This window comes from Rosa rugosa, chromosome 4 (assembly GCF_958449725.1).
Source record: "Rosa rugosa chromosome 4, drRosRugo1.1, whole genome shotgun sequence".
Classification (NCBI taxonomy): Eukaryota; Viridiplantae; Streptophyta; class Magnoliopsida; order Rosales; family Rosaceae; genus Rosa; species Rosa rugosa.
The window spans coordinates 46,680,474-46,697,069 of record NC_084823.1 but is presented as its reverse complement, the minus strand read 5'-3'; the positions used below and the strand labels follow the sequence as shown (position 1 = coordinate 46,697,069).

The window sequence follows — 16,596 nt, the reverse complement described above, 5'->3', positions numbered from 1 at the left end:
AAGCCCAAATTTTGGGGGTGGGCTTGAGTCCCTCCAACGTTGTACCTAGATCCGCCAGTGGTAGTGTGGTTGAGTTCATGCAAGAGATGACTTTGCGAGCACCACCCTGGTAAACAGTGCAAGAGTTAGAAAAAAAATCCATAACAAAATAAAATCCAAACGATAATCAACCAGGAATGTCAAATTCACCTGTAAGCTAGGGTCCAAACCCTAGCTCATACTCGCGAGGTAAAAGTATGAGTTTGAGTGAGGAAAAATATTGTCGCCAAGGATTAACAGCAAGAAAAATTAATTTTCTTGCAAAAAAGGTTTGGCGAGGAAATAGTTTTTTCGTCGCTGAAACTTTTCTTGACGAGCTTTTTCCAAAGAATTCAAGACGAAAAAAATTCCCTTGCGGAAATACTACAGCGATGAAATGTTGGTTTTCAGTGAGGAACAAATGAGGTTTTTTGTTCTAGTAAAGTGAGTCTGTATCTTCTCCAGGGAATAGTAGGATGGATCAGTCTCGATAACATATTGAGCACCAAAGTCCCCCCATCGGATGTAATCCGTTTCCTCCTTGTTGCTGCCTTAGTAAGAAAACAATATTCAAACCAACACAACCACACAATAACAATAAAAATAACAAACTATTGAATCAGTACTTGATGGTCATAACAATGACATACTTGTTCCCAAACACAATAGCATCCTCCTGCTCAATGACCCTACTAATAGTCGACTCCCATGGTTCATCATCCACAAGGATTCTACCTAAACAACTTCAAGTATGTTACTTAATTTCATACTCCTAAGAACAGAAACGGGAAAGGACCAATAGTACACTTACCATTTCTTGCAATGTAATGTGCTCGAAGTCAGAAGTCTTGTGAATTGCGCTACAAGCATGATAGTTTCGTTCAAGAGAGCCAACCTTGCAGCCATTCTTCCCAGCCTATTCCAACCTACACATTTTCATCTCAGTCAATCAAAATGAACAAACCAATTTTTAATTTCAGAAGCAAAAAAGCATAGAGCATGACCATTACAATGGACAACGATTCGAATCTTTGGCACATAGCGGTCTTCCACATCTGGAGACTCACTCCCCAACAATGCAGCCAGCTCGCGTCTCTGGTCGACAGCATAGCAGGTTTGCTCATCGGCATGTTCTTGCAAGTCCGCCTCTTCCCTTTCAATCCTGTCAATGCCAACTCCCTGTGTCCAAAGTTGAATCCAAGTCAAATAGTTAGGTCCTCTCCAATACAAATTAAAATCACACTAGACTAGACTCACCTGCGGTTATGCTGCCTCGAACGGCTAGTGACAACGCGAAACTCGCCCCTTCTATCCATTTCAACAGCCGGCGAAAGAAGTTATGGTGCGTTTGGATGAGAAAATTATGAATTTCGTAGGAATTTGTAAATGATGGAATCTTCAACTCCATCAATTTAAAATTCCATTAATTGCATTAATTTCTATTGTTTAGTTGTATCTAATTAGGATTTGAAATGTGTAATAAATTAAGAAAGTTTAAAACAAATAAAAAAATAAACTAGAAAAAAGCCTTGTTTTGGAAATGAAAATTGGATACTGCAAAGGAATTTGTAAATGACACATATTTTGGTAGAAATTAAAGTGGAGAATTTAAATAATGAATTTCTTCATTTTTTTTCCACAGAGAAATTTAAAATTTCCAATCTGATAATGCCAAACGAGGGAAATGACTTTTAGGAATTATGAAATCCTAACTTTCAATAAAATTCCATCATTTTTTCCCTCATCCAAACACACTCTTAGAGTCTCCAATGAGGAAATTATAATTACAAGGTCTTTGGAACAATGAGCCTTTTATGAGTTGGGGTTTGGACTTTTAATATCAACCGTTGGATGAAAAGTACTCATTTATTCAACGGTTGTGAATACTCATTTTCACCTCTTGTTATTGTGTCTTAAATATAAGGATAATCAAGTCACTGATAATATTTCCAACAAACAAATTTTTATTTGTCCTTTTGGTAATGAAAACGCGAAACGTGAATTATCTTGTTTCCGAAAAAACAATTTGGTTGCCACAACCCTCTCTCTTTTTCCTTCAAGAAATGAACACGCAAATTTCAAGGTTTAACAATATGTTGGACAACTGGAGTTCAGATTTAGGGAAAAAGGAAAAAATAGAAATGAAAAAAAAAACATTCATATTTTGTTAAAACCGCTTCAATATTCCCAAGCATAGCTGTACTTTTTCGAAGTAGGACTACGCATAAGGGTGGGCATCATGTGAATTGGTTGGATTGGGCTCACAAAATCCATTAATGGACTCAAAGGTATCGGGTTACGCAAATTACTCTTATCTTGTTTCTGGAAAACAAATTTGGTTACCACAGCTCTCTCCCTCTTTCCTCCAAGGAATTAACACGCAAACTTCATGGTTTAGCATTATGTTGGACAGTTCGAGTTCAAATTTAGGGGAAAAGGAGAAAAATAGAAGGAAAAAAATATTTCCGTTTTTTTTTTTTGTTACAAAAAAATATTTCCGTTTTGGTAAAACCGTTTCAATATTGAGAATCATAGATGCACTGTAATTTCTCTAAGTGGGACTACGCAATAAGGGCGGGCTCGTGTGAATTGGTTGGATTGTGCTCACAAAAGCCATTAATGGACCTAAAAGTATCAGGTTACAAAAATTATGCAAATAATCCTGTTTTCGGAAAACAAATTTGGTTACCCCAGCTCTCTCCCTCTTTCCTTGAGGAAATTAACAAGCAAATTTCACAATTTAGCAATATGTTTGATAGTTTGAGTTCAAATTTGGCGAAAAAAATAGAAGGAAAAAAAAAACATTTTCATTTTGATAAAACAGCTTCAATATTCCTACTCATAGTTGCATTTTATTTTTTACTATCATTCCGGTGCGCGTGCCCAATTTTTTTTTTTTCTTACTTACTATGTTTTGTTATTATAAGTAAGCGTCTGTTTATTTATCAATGTTTACCGTTTCATTGGGTGCAATGTCTTTTTGTGTTGTTTTTTTATAATCCACACCACATTATTGTACAAATTGACATTGTATTATAACAAAACAAAACATACCTGGAGATGTTACATAGAAATTCCTCATATGTTCAAGATCCCTTAAAATCTAAAAGCACAGAGAAAAAAAAAAACCAATTAGAACCAAAATTAATGAAAAATGAAACTCTATCATCATCCAATGAACAATTAGGCTCACCCCGAATGTAATCTTTCAAATTTTGTACCAAATAAGGATTTTCATACCCGAATTTGATTTTCCTCTATTGCTTCTTCTAGAATTGATTTTCCTTGTTGCTTTTTTTTGCATTGCGTCTCTTCTTTTGATAAGCTGATAGGGATGAAACTCCCACAACATCCAATTTCTTTGAGATCGTGCATGAGGCAATTTTTCTTTTTGACAAAGCAGTTTTTCCTCTGTTTTCTCTCATCGTATGTTTGAATTTGATGTTAGTGTTTTTGTAGAGTTTTACGGTCATGCCCATTGAAACTATTATTTTTATATCTTTGAGATTTTTTTGTTACTTTGGTTTTTTTTTGGCAATTGAAAATTTGGTGAAGCCTTTGACACTAAAAGAAAGGAGTTGGCTTTATAGTAGTAAAGATGTAGGACTACGCCATTTAAGGGCGGGGCATCATGTGAATATGTTGGAATGGCTCACAAAATCCATTAATGGACACAAAAGTATCGGGTTTTTGAATAAACCATTGCTTCTCAATCGTACATATCAACCAATCTATTGGGTTGAGCAATGTGGAGGCTGGGCTAGGTTATGGCCAGTGGTGTTCACCTGGTCAGTTGCTGACTAAAGAATTTATGCTCAATAACCCTTAGATTTACATCGAAAGGTGGAAAACAAAACACCTCAACTTAATAATAATTCTTTCTGCCATTGCATTTACATTCAAGGGTGGTTGAGTATTATTTTCTTGGTCAATAATTGACCAGGTGAACCTTTTCGCTCGGGGTTATGGCCTATTTACAATGGCAAAAGATCAACAAAGCAGAGTAGACATTTCCACAAATAGTTATTAATTTTTTTCCCTTTCCCTTTCCCTTTCCCTTTCCCTTTCCTGAACCAAGTATATTGCAGCACCAAAAAAAAGTAATAATACATAATACATAATACATGATACATAATAATAATTGCATTTGAAATCTTAATGTCTTCTTGAAAAATTTAAAAACAAGAAAGAAAAACATGTAGGATACCAAATTTATCATTGGCTCTCACTGGTATGCTTAGATTACTTAAGGGATTGTTGCATGGACGAGCAGACAAGGGATTGTTGCATGGACGAGGAGACATGTAACAAATTAAGCACACAATCATAATGCCATCTCTAGACAAACAACTCTTTCTATTGTTAAGGGCAGATAATAAAAACAACCATTTCAATCTTTGCGACTTTCATAATCATCATCCTTGTGTTCTTCCAGCCATTTCCGTGCACGCATCTCGAACAAATTTAAGACCGCAGGATATTTCCCCAACACAATTATAGTTTCACCCTATCCACAAAGTGAAATAAATCAGATTCATAGCCACCAAGCACAATGAAGAATCCATCAGAATCACAAAGGATCGAAATCCACCTTACCTTGATCAAAAGCTTGCAACCTGCTCGGCTTGCAGCATTCTGCATCCAAAAATTATGTTGTTAGCAGAGGAAAACAAACACAAATAGCATTTATACAAGAATAGAATGTGTGAAGATATTTGCCTTGACATTTATCTTTCCATGCTTTATTTTGGTATGAGTGGAAAAAGCAGTAAAACGAAACTTATATCACTCTACCAACCTTCAAGATGTACTCAAGACGTGGCAGCAGTAGATAAAATTGACGCTGCATCAAACAGTAGACATCAGAAAACTCTGTAAAGTGACCGTTCCCATATCCAGTATCTATGAAGATGTCTAAAACTGAAAGCATATTCATTTCAATCTAAATATCTACTCAACTCAATACTGCCAACCCTTTCTGAGGTCAAATAAACATTCCAGTCAGTTTTAAATACAAGGCAAAAAGAAAAATGGAAGATTACGCAGGGCAATACAACTGACCATCTTGATCCCAATTTTTGAGCAAAGGCCACCGTCATACCCAGTCTTGATGAAGACACAATGCAGAGTGCCTTTCAGTATCATCTCTGCCTGAAATAAAAGTGTTGTGATCTCAAATTAGGAACTCATACAAAACAGCTCCAATAAAAAATCAATTCCTTTGAAAAATACACTTGGAAGTACTCCAAGCAAAACGAAGAAGTGGAAAAAATGAAACCCTGATTATACCTAAGCAATTACTTGAATCATTTGAACTTATAGAATAGATCATTAATATATAAGAGATAACCATAACAAAGAATCACAATTCCTACCAAAAGAGCCGGAACTTTAGTTGCTGACATGAGTCGAAGAAGATCCCAAGCCTTCCCAACAATATCTGAATCCCCAATGCTTCTGGCTATTGAGACCGTCATGCCACAGTTGTTCTGACCATAATGTGAAATGCATTGAATTAAACACAAATTGACAGAACCAAACATAATAACTGCTAATAAACAGCATTTTTCATGACATACCGCAACCAGTGTGCATGAAATATTGCTGTAATCCTTCAAACACGACTGCAACATCTGCCAATCTTTTTCCAACACGGTCGCTGCACAGGACAATGCAAAGGCTCATGAGCAACAGAGAACGTGTTCTACTTGAATTACAAAATTTTCAAATAGAGAATCTCACATGCAAAAATGAAACAAAGAAATAATTACAGAACATGGAAACCAAAAAAAAAAAAAAAAATACGGTCGTATTTTGTGGACACGAGCGGTGGATACGTTCTTGTAGGTGTAAGTCTAAAAACAGCTAATATTGTAAAAGGAGGCTCAAGAGACGGAGATCCAAGATGGCAAATGTCACCATCAAAACTTGGTTATCATTGTAAACTTTGTTATCAGTGACACAAAGCATTGGAGGGAGTAAAGGCACCAAGTCAGAGCCCATACCAGAATATTTAAACCTATATGCACAATCACTATCCTTTTCCATATGATTCCTACGATCCAAGAGCAGCATGAGTAATATTTTACTTATATGAGATGAACCCAATATACATTGGATAACTACAATTACTGCCATAGGCCATTTGTAAGTGTGTTTTGCCTTTCAGAGAAACATACCATTAGCGTAAAACCTACAGAAACAGGTGATCTCAGCCATGCCGTCATACTTCATCTTCATGTGTGTGATGTGTGGGTCCTCTGTGTTTTCAGTTGGTCGGTATGTTTCGAATAAGTTATCACTCACATTCCTGGCAGCAGTTGCAGGACACACATTGGAAATGATGCAGTCTTCCACAATCAACCTGATCAAACGACTTACTTCACGTGAAGTCCCCACAGCAGTAACAGTGTGTGCCTATTCATTTGTAGGCACATTAAAAATCAATAAATGTATACTTCTCACTAAATTTTGTGAGAATAAAAGAAAAAGAAATGTACAACACAATCACAAATGCAATTAAACAAACCGCTAACCAATTACATTAAGAAACAGATCACAACCCTTCAGTTCTGAAAGTGCCTGTAGTGACCAGCGAAGACAATTCCATCGTTTACAGTACTCCTCCTGCACACCGTAATTAATAGAGATAAGAACATCCAAAAAAGTGAGCTTTAGCATATCTGCAGCATTACTAATTAAGACGACTTGGCCTCACTCGGTAGTAGCAAGCTAAAACTATCTTATTTTAATTATTTCAAAGTGACATGCGGTCTTTTACAAGCTTTAACCCAAAAGGGAGTTGTTAACATGTGCAAATCCTTATGTTCCTCTTCCAGAGGTGCTTTATTTTGAGTTCTTTAAGAAGATTATGAGAGAGAGATGAAAATATGAGAATTCTTGTGGGAAACCGAACCTCTGAAACACATGCAATTCAAATCCTCTGGGAAATCCATAAAATCCCAAAAAATTTAAACCCACCAACTTCCAAAACTAAAAATGCTGATATCAAAAGGTCCAGCATGATGCTTGAAGAAAACATAAATTATAATTGACTATCAAATTAGATTTGCTTAAACAAAAATAGACAAACAACTGCTCCAAATTTATGCAATACGCACCTCCTTGATCCCATGTATTGAGCAAAGCCCACCTTCTTGAAAACCAATCTTGATGTAATCATGTTCCACGCTGCCATCTATTATATCTATTGCCTGAAATCAAAATGCTATTCTTTCAGTCTAAGATACCCTCCAGTAACTAGGCAACTACAACGAAACTGTTGAACTCATAGAATAGCTCCTTAATCATACCATAGGCACTGGAACATGAGTTGTTGACAAAAGTTCAAGAAGACACCAAGCCTTGTCAATAATATATGGTTCTGTGGTCCTTCTTGTTGTTGAGAATGTCAAGTGACGCTCAGCCTACCCAAACGATTTCAATATACACATCAAACCATAGTAAAGAGGATTTCCATTTCACAAACTTAAATATATATATATATATATATATATATATATATATATATATATATATATATATATATATATATATATATCATGACATACCACATTCAGAGAGCATGAATTACCATACTCTTTTAAGAAAGACTCCACCAAAGGCCAAGTTTCTTGTAACCTTTTTGCTGGAAAAAGAAAAAGAAAAAGAAAAGAAAAACACAAAAACGCAAAGTCCGGTAAGAAGAGTTCTCTTCTCTTGAATAATAGCAAGAATAATAGTAAATAACTTAAACACCGATCAGTAACAAATTGTTACCTGGCAAGGTTTTTAACGAGGCAACGGATGAAGTGTCACCACCAAGTTTGAGCGGCACAAGGGGGAGTGTTGAAGGAAAATCGACTTAGTGTGCCTTATCAAACTAGGAATAGCAATAGGAGAGAAGGTTCTAGATTTCCCAATCCTACACGGATTGGTATTCCTTGTAACATTAGAACTAGCACTTTGTAATCCCTATATATAGGGCTCCTATTCTCAATAATAATACACATCTCTCTCTACAATTCTCTCTCGAATCTATTTTACTTAAACACGTTATCAGCACGAGCCCTAAACCACAAAAGCCAAAAAGCCAAAACCCGAAAAGAATTTCATATCGCCAAAAACTGCCGCAGCCCCTAGCCCGTGCTAGCATCGCTGCAGCCTGCCCCGCGTGCGCCCCTGCGCCTACTGCTGCCCCGCCTGCAACCTTGCACAGCAGCCCCTGCTGCCCTGCGAGCTGCTCCCGCAGCCACACGCCCCTGTATCGCTGCTTGCTGCCCCCTCCCTGCAGCCCTGCGTTCCAGCCTGCTGCCACCGAAGCATCCCTGCACCTAGCCCCTTGCTAGCCCGCCTGCTCCTGCAGCCCTTTCGGCCAGCATACCTGCCAGCTCGCGCGCATACCTGCTAGCGCGCCCCTGCGACCAGCTCTGCTGCTGCCACTGCAGCTGCTGCCCCTACAGTTTGCCTTCGCTGCTCCTACACCACTACTACCACCGCAGCCCCTGCTGCCCCGCATTCGCTGCACGCATCTACTTGGATTGCTTCGCTCCATCACGCCTGCATCGACACGCGCGTGATCCAAATACAAGTAAGTATTCAAGAGTAAGTTTTGAAGTTCATAAATTTAAATACTTATTCTTCTTTTCTCGGGGACTTAAAAACCTCCCTTCTTCTTCATCCCACCTTTCTTATAACGTGGGTTCGATTTTGAGAAAGCGGAATCGTGGGGATTCGCGCTATAAACGAACTAAGAGCGTTCGTAAGACTTCGGACTAAGAGCGTCCGCAAGCATCGATTAACGACCTTATAAACATCATTGTTTCGGTCTAATCCAATTTTCTTGGAAATCGATTTCTTGGTAGCATAGCTCGGAAATCTCAATAATTAGTTGTCGTGGAAGCATTGACTCTGAAACTAACTTGTTCTTGTTTTCATCTTTCAGGATGACATACACGAACAAACTCGATTTTGTTCCATTGGATTATGCAGGCAAAAGATATTTATACTGGGCCATTGACATTGTGACCCATCTTACTGCCCAAGATTTATTGCATACAATCCAAGAGCTTTGTCCTATAAAAACAGCTCCAGACCCTCAAACTGAGAAAGATAATTCTAAAGCAATTGCCTTCATGAAACGTCACATGGATAGTGACCTCCAGTTTGAGTTCATAAATGAGGATAGCGCTATAAAGCTTTGGCAAGCGCTTCGCGAACGATATGGCAATGTTCGTGACTCCATCCTTCCGAATACAGAAGCAGAATGGAAAGATCTTCGCTTCTCTGAATTTGACACGGTCATGCTATTTTATTCGGAAGCCCTCCGCATCAGAGTAATGATGCGTCTCTGTGGAAAGATGATCACAGAAGACCAGTTGATTGAGAAAACCCTCAATACCTTCCCCGCCTGTGCTATGAGGTCCTCTGACTTATTCTGGACTCATGTAAATGCAAGACGGATCACAAGTTTCCAACAGCTTATTGAAGCTATGGCCACTGCTGAAAGACATGGCAATGAACTTGTGAAAAGAGAATTTGATAGGCTTCAAGATAGCTATCAAGAGCATCGTCCTATGGCTAGAGAAAGTCGCCATCGACGTCATGATCCATATGATCGAAATGCTCAAGAAGGTAATCGCTCAAGGCGACAATCACACGACCGTAGGAGGCGTGATTTTGAGGGAAATAGGGTTGGAAACCATGGAGCCAACGTTGGCCATGGGCACCACTTTCCAACGCCACCAGTCCTAGGGACTATGCATATTGCGCCAATGCGCCTCAATCAAGGGAGAATCCTCTTTATGGTGTCTATTTCTGATATGGAACGTCTGATCAATGGACCTGAATTTGCAATGTACCTACGGAGGTAGTCGCATCATGGTGATCAAGACTTCGAGTTCACAAAGACTTTAAATATGGCGATGAAGACAAAATGCGCAGATTTTTATTTATAGTCTTTCATTTTTCCAAGAATTATGTAATGGCAATTATGCCTTAAATCAATAAAATGACTTATTGTATTAACTCTTTCCCTCTAGGCGTACTCAAGAGTACTTGTGATGTCTAGGCAAGGTTTGATCTGAGAGAACAGTTTTAAAAGTGAGCAACGCTCCACCAAAATCTCGCCTTACCTTACCTGGTCACAACCAAATTGAAATTACCGAACGGATTGAGTGACTACGATTTGTCTACGGTTTGATTTTTATGTTGGATTAGATTTTGGTCAAGAAACTTTGATGTAATCATTGGCTATTATTAATAAAGTATCGATTGATTTTTCGAACTTTATTACTTACAAGATGTAAGTGCCAATGATTTTCATGTGGAAACACATTGTGAGAATGGACAAGAGTTCCTTTGCATCACCTCTAATGACTACGGACATAAACGAGTCTTAGAGAAACTTATGTGTCGCTCTAGTGGGTTGTATGCAACCACTATTCGAGTCATTGAATCCAACCATGTCATGAGAGATGATTTATGGGATTCCGACACATATAGGCTTTGGCACGACCGTTTGGGACACCCAGGTCGTGACATGATAATCCGTATATTAAAGACTTCACACGGACATCCCTTTTTCAGAACGAAAAGAAGTAATACTCGGTTTTTGGACACCGAAGGAGCCCATGCGCCTCACGGCGCCGTTCACCCCCAAATCCGGCCATCCTTGGCCGGCGCCGCCTTCCCCCTGCGGCCTCAGGGTGGCATTGACGCCACCAAGGCTCCTTTGTCTCCAACTTTTACTTCTAAAGTCACTTGTGACTTTGTGGCTCAACCAAAATCCTCATTGGTTGTTTCTAAAGCCCATCATTCGTTCTGCACAGCCTGCTCTTTAGCAAAGTTAGGATCGAGGCCATCCTATGCAAAGGACACCAAAGAAAATATACCATTCTTGCAAAGAATCCAGGTGATATTTGTGGACCTATTCAACCATCATGCGGACCATTTCGATATTTTATGGTATTGGTTGATGCATCGACACGCTGGTCACATGTCATGCTATTGTCCACAAGGAACGCTGCATTCGCTAAACTCCTAGCACAAATCATTAAGTTAAGGGCTCACCACCCTGCTCATCCTATTAAGTCTATACGATTAGACAATGCTGGGGAGTTTACATCAAAAACTTTTGATGATTATTGCATGTCCATTGGGATAGAAGTTGAACATCCAGTTCCTCATGTTCACACCCAAAATGGTCTCGCAGAAGCCGCCATTAAACGACTACGAATGGTCGCTAGGGCATTGGTAATGCGCACCAATCTCCCTATTTCTGCTTGGGGCTATGCAATATTGCATGCAGCTGTGCTTATTCGTTTGAGGCCCACTGCCACTCAACCCTTTTCTGCGTCCCAGATGGTGACTGGGTATGAGCCTAATGTCTCACACTTACGCATATTTGGGTGTGCAGTTTATGTGCCAATTGCGCCGCCACAGCGCACCAAAATGGGTCCTCAAAGACGATTAGGCATTTATGTTGGATATGATTCTCCAACGATTATCCGCTATATAGAACCCTTGACAGGCGATCTCTTTACCGCTAGATTTGCGGATTGTCACTTCGATGAGATAGTCTTCCCGTCGTTAGGGGGAGATAAGAACATCAATGTTCAACAGGAACGACAGGAATTGTCGTGGTCTGTCCCCACTCTGTCTCATCTTGATCCCCGAACCGCACAGTCCGAAACTAAAGTGCGGAGAATTCTCGATCTTCAGAACGTAGCAGAATCGATGCCTGATGCGTTTTCTGATATCGCTAAAGTGACGAGATCACACATACCTGCTGCAAACGTGCCTGCAAGGATTGATGTCCCTAAAACTAGAGGACATGACGCTAACTCAAGAGGATTTGAGCATGGCGCCAACGTCCCCTCTCACAGTGATGGTGACGTTGTGGCTAGGCCCATGGCTCCTGCCAGGAAGCGCGGGAGGCCCATAGGTTCGATGGATTCTCGCCCAAGAAAGAAAGCGAGTTTGGCTCAAAATAATCCATTAATCATCGATGTGAATAATCCATCTCATGAGAATATTCCGGATTATGGTTATGTCCAAGAGACATCATTGGGGGACGCTCCAATGTCAGAACCAACTCCAGAGAATAGAGAGATCTCCATAAATTACATTAGTGTACATGAGATGATGGATAGAAATTCTATGGCGATTGATGATGCATTTGCATATCATATTGCAAAAGGAATCATAGAATATGATGATATCGAACCTCGCTCTGTTGAAGAATGTCAACGAAGAGCAGATTGGCCTAAATGGAAAGATGCGATCCAGGTTGAATTGGATTCACTAACAAAGAGACAGGTATTTGGGTCTGTAACGCAGACACCCCCAAGTGTAAAGCCTGTTGGCCATAAATGGGTATTTGTTAGAAAGCGTAATGAGAAAAATGAGGTAGTAAGATATAAAGCCCGCCTTGTGGCGCAAGGTTTCTCACAACGCCCTGGAATCGACTACGAGGAGACATATTCTCCCGTGATGGACGTTATAACGTTCCGCTACCTTGTCAGTTTGGTAGTTTCCGAAAAACTTGACATGCAGCTTATGGATGTGGTTACAGCATATCTCTATGGGGATCTAGATTCAGAGATATATATGAAGGTTCCAGATGGACTTCAATTACCCAAATCAAGTGGCTCTAAACCACGGAGCGCGTTTTCAATAAGATTAAAACGCTCACTATATGGATTAAAACAATCCGGACGGATGTGGTATAACCGTCTAAGTGACTACTTGATTGGGAAGGGATATATTAACAATGAAATATGCCCATGCGTGTTCATTAAGAGAACAAGTTCCGGATTTGCAATCGTAGCAGTTTATGTCTATGACATGAACCTAATTGGAACTCTAGATGAGTTGAAGGAAACTGCTAAATACTTGAAATCCGAATTTGAGATGAAAGATCTTGGGAAAACACGGTTTTGTCTCGGTTTAGAACTCGAGCACCGTAGTGATGGGATTTTGATCCATCAGTCTGCATATACTCAGAAGGTCCTAAGGCGCTTTAATGAAGATAAAGCGAAGCCTGCGAGTACTCCCATGATCGGCCGTAGTCTTGAGCCAGGAAAAGATCCGTTTCGTCCAAGGGATGAGGACGAAGAACCATTAGAGGCCGAAGTGCCCTATTTGAGTGCAATAGGCGCATTATTGTACTTAGCTCAATGCACAAGACCGGATATCTCATTCGCAGTGAACTTGTTAGCTCGACATAGCTCTGCGCCAACACGCCGCCATTGGATTGGTGTAAAGACCATCTTTCGATACCTAAGAGGTACGATTGATATGGGCCTATTCTATCCCTACAGAGAGAAAAGGAATGACGGAAAGTTGGGATCGGACCCCAAAAGGCAAAACGCCCCCGTCCATGGAATGGCCGTCGGCCATGTTGCCGCCGCCAGCGCCGCCGCCGCTCATGGTGGCCGGCGTCCTCCTATCTCCCTCCATCAAAACAACAATGATGTTTTGATGGGATTTGCTGATGCAGGGTACCTCTCTGACCCTCACAAAGGTCGCTCCCAAACAGGTTATGTCTTTACCATGGGAAGCACTGCGATATCTTGGAGGTCTACGAAACAGACCCTTGTTGCTACTTCCTCAAATCATGCAGAGATTATTGCTCTACATGAAGCTGTACGTGAATGTGTATGGCTAAGGTCTGTAATTCGACACATTCAAGGAAGTTGTGGTTTGAAGTCTACCCCAGATGAACCTACATGCATTTATGAGGATAATGCAGCTTGTATTGAACAAATGAAGTTAGGTTTCATCAAAGGCGACAACACCAAGCATATATCGCCTAAGTTCTTTTATAATCAGCAACAACAATCACTTCTAAAGATTGAAGTGAATCAAATCCGATCAGAGGATAATGTAGCGGACTTATTCACTAAGTCGTTACCTAAATCCACCTTCGAGAAACATGTGAAGAGCATCGGATTGAGAAAGTTATCCGAACTCCCACGATTGTAGCAATCAGGGGGAGATATCGACATCAGGGGGAGTTATGATGTCTGCATGTTCGATCTCGAAGAGTGAAGGACGTGTTGTTCTCTTTTTGTCCTTCGGCCAGGGTTATTTTTATCCCACAGGGTTTTTGTTACCTGGCAAGGTTTTTAACGAGGCAACGGATGAAGCGTCACCACCAAGTTTGAGCGGCACAAGGGGGAGTGTTGAAGGAAAATCGACTTAGTGTGCCTTATCAAACTAGGAATAGCAATAGGAGAGAAGGTTCTAGATTTCCCAATCCTACACGGATTGGTATTCCTTGTAACATTAGAACTAGCACTTTGTAATCCCTATATATAGGGCTCCTATTCTCAATAATAATACACATCTCTCTCTACAATTCTCTCTCGAATCTATTTTACTTAAACAGTCAATAATATATGGTTCTGTGGTCCTTCTTGTTGTTGAGAATGTCAAGTGACGCTCAGCCTACCCAAACGATTTCAATATACACATCAAACCATAGTAAAGAGGATTTCCATTTCACAAACTTAAATATATATATATATATATATATATATATATATATATATATATATATATATATATATCATGACATACCACATTCAGAGAGCATGAATTACCATACTCTTTTAAGAAAGACTCCACCAAAGGCCAAGTTTCTTGTAACCTTTTTGCTGGAAAAAGAAAAAGAAAAAGAAAAGAAAAACACAAAAACGCAAAGTCCGGTAAGAAGAGTTCTCTTCTCTTGAATAATAGCAAGAATAATAGTAAATAACTTAAACACCGATCAGTAACAAATACATTCCCAATAACAAATTAATAGTACCGAGACCAGCATCTAGTTGTGATATTAAAGATGGAAAATTGTTCCATAAGAGGACATGGATATGGATTATACTAGAGACTGAAAAACAATTAAACATACAAGGGACTATTTCACTCGAACGAAATTAGTTTCATTTTTTGGTCAGAACATATATAATTTACTCATTAGTAGTAAAAAGTTCAGTAACTCAAGGTTCATGTCAAACCAATTAACACCTAAAGGTGTAAAGTTCAGGTAAGCAATTTATTTATTTATTTATTTCCATCTTATGTCTACAATCACTGATTAGAAGGAATTAATAATGATAATAATAGATATCAGGGATCAGAATAGCTGATCAGCCAAACAACAAACAAAACAACATAAGAGCAAGACAGAAAAGCACCTTGTTTTTCATCCAATAAGGAATATAGAGAGGAAGCTTCAAGCAGGTCACCTTCGTTCATCAAAGGGCGAGACTTCTCCATCTCGTCCCCAATATCATCCATTGAAGGCCAAATACTGTTAATGCAAATTTCTAAATACTCCCCAGGGCTGAGGCGAGGTAGTGTAGATGAATCGCCCACGGCAGACACAGCAGTCATTGTGTCTACCTATCATTTACAACCAGAATAAAAACCATTAAACTCAGGAATTCTCACTTACCTGGATGTGGGAAGACAAGAACAAGAAATTTAAAATAATAACGAAGGATCTGCAAACTTACGTTAAGAAAGAGATGAAAGGGATACACTGTGGAAAGCACCTGCATGCCAATTGAATTGTGAAATACTCAGAGAAACAGCTAGACAACAGAATTTAACATGGACGCGTCTATTGAAATGCAATGCTGTATATATTTTTCCATTTTCTAAACTCTTGTCGTTCTACTATTTGATATTTTAAGTAGGTATATGAACAAAGCATGATTTATCCCTTCACACACCTCTAGGAAATGGAAGGGGCGTTCCAACCATTGAAGATATTCCTCCTGCATTGTCACGCCCCGGATTTTGAATAACAAATCCAAATCCGAAACATGAATTAATACAACTCACATAAATACAACCTGAATTTTTTTCTCAAAACAACCACACCTCACATCGCTCGATATTACATAAACCAAATCTCAAATTTGTTTATTACAGCACACTCTCACCAAATTATATTGTAAGGCTCAAATGAGCATAACTCACCTCACAATTACAATTGCTGTAAAACTAAAACAAATTCTCTAACCCGCACGATCACCGTCCTGATTTTCCTGACCTGTAGGATTACCCGCTACACAATTTGAATAGTGTACCGGGATTGCAACAACACAAACCCGGTAAGCTTTTGACAGCTCGTATGAGTAAATGAAAGGATTGCACGATTTAAAGTAACAAAATCAACTCAAGCATAAATTCAACTCAAGTATTTTCTTTGCATAATAATTGAAGTGTACAACGTCACTTCAAGCATCAATCAACTCACATCTCAACATGCCTACTCAAAAACAAACAACTGTTTACTCAATATATACTCACAGGCTTATGATTTATTTATATAAATCATCCCATGCAGTATATTATACTTACAGGCTTATGATTAATTAGATTAATCACCCCATTCAGTATATCATACTTACAGGCTTATGATTAATTATATTAATCACCCCATTCAGTATGTCATGTCATACCCAAGGGCATATGATAACTCGTTTATCCCCCAAGCAGTATGACGGCAGACAGACTAGAGCTCTAACTGAATCGTAGAGTGTCACCTTGGCCAAGGTTCACCCTTAC

The 16,596-nt window shown here is 39.3% G+C and overlaps 1 protein-coding gene across 1 annotated transcript; it reads right to left on the bottom strand.

Moving 5' to 3' along the window:
- Positions 1 to 4,148: 4,148 nt before the first annotated feature.
- LOC133744910 (uncharacterized) lies at positions 4,149 to 15,806 on the bottom strand. Its single transcript, XM_062172936.1, has 16 exons — positions 15,756 to 15,806; positions 15,537 to 15,575; positions 15,216 to 15,423; positions 14,602 to 14,678; positions 14,409 to 14,469; positions 7,590 to 7,666; positions 7,332 to 7,445; positions 7,140 to 7,232; positions 6,562 to 6,645; positions 6,198 to 6,435; positions 5,598 to 5,677; positions 5,394 to 5,507; positions 5,080 to 5,169; positions 4,817 to 4,861; positions 4,615 to 4,653; positions 4,149 to 4,525 (listed from the first exon to the last, which is right to left on the bottom strand). The coding sequence occupies exons 1-16, from the start codon at positions 15,804 to 15,806 to the stop codon at positions 4,409 to 4,411; spliced, it is 1,527 nt and encodes a 508-aa protein (XP_062028920.1). The 3' UTR covers positions 4,149 to 4,408.
- Positions 15,807 to 16,596: the final 790 nt, after the last annotated feature.

Bases quoted from the DNA above. Each gene is read 5' to 3' on its own strand.
- LOC133744910 (XM_062172936.1), bottom strand. From the start codon at position 15,806: ATGCAGGAGGAATATCTTCAATGGTTGGAACGCCCCTTCCATTTCCTA. The intron at 7,233-7,331 runs GTATGATTAAGG...TTTTGATTTCAG, and splicing joins CTCATGTTCCAGTGCCTATG to GCAATAGATATAATAGATGG. The intron at 4,862-5,079 runs GTCAGTTGTATT...TGTTTGATGCAG, and splicing joins CAAAAATTGGGATCAAGATG to CGTCAATTTTATCTACTGCT.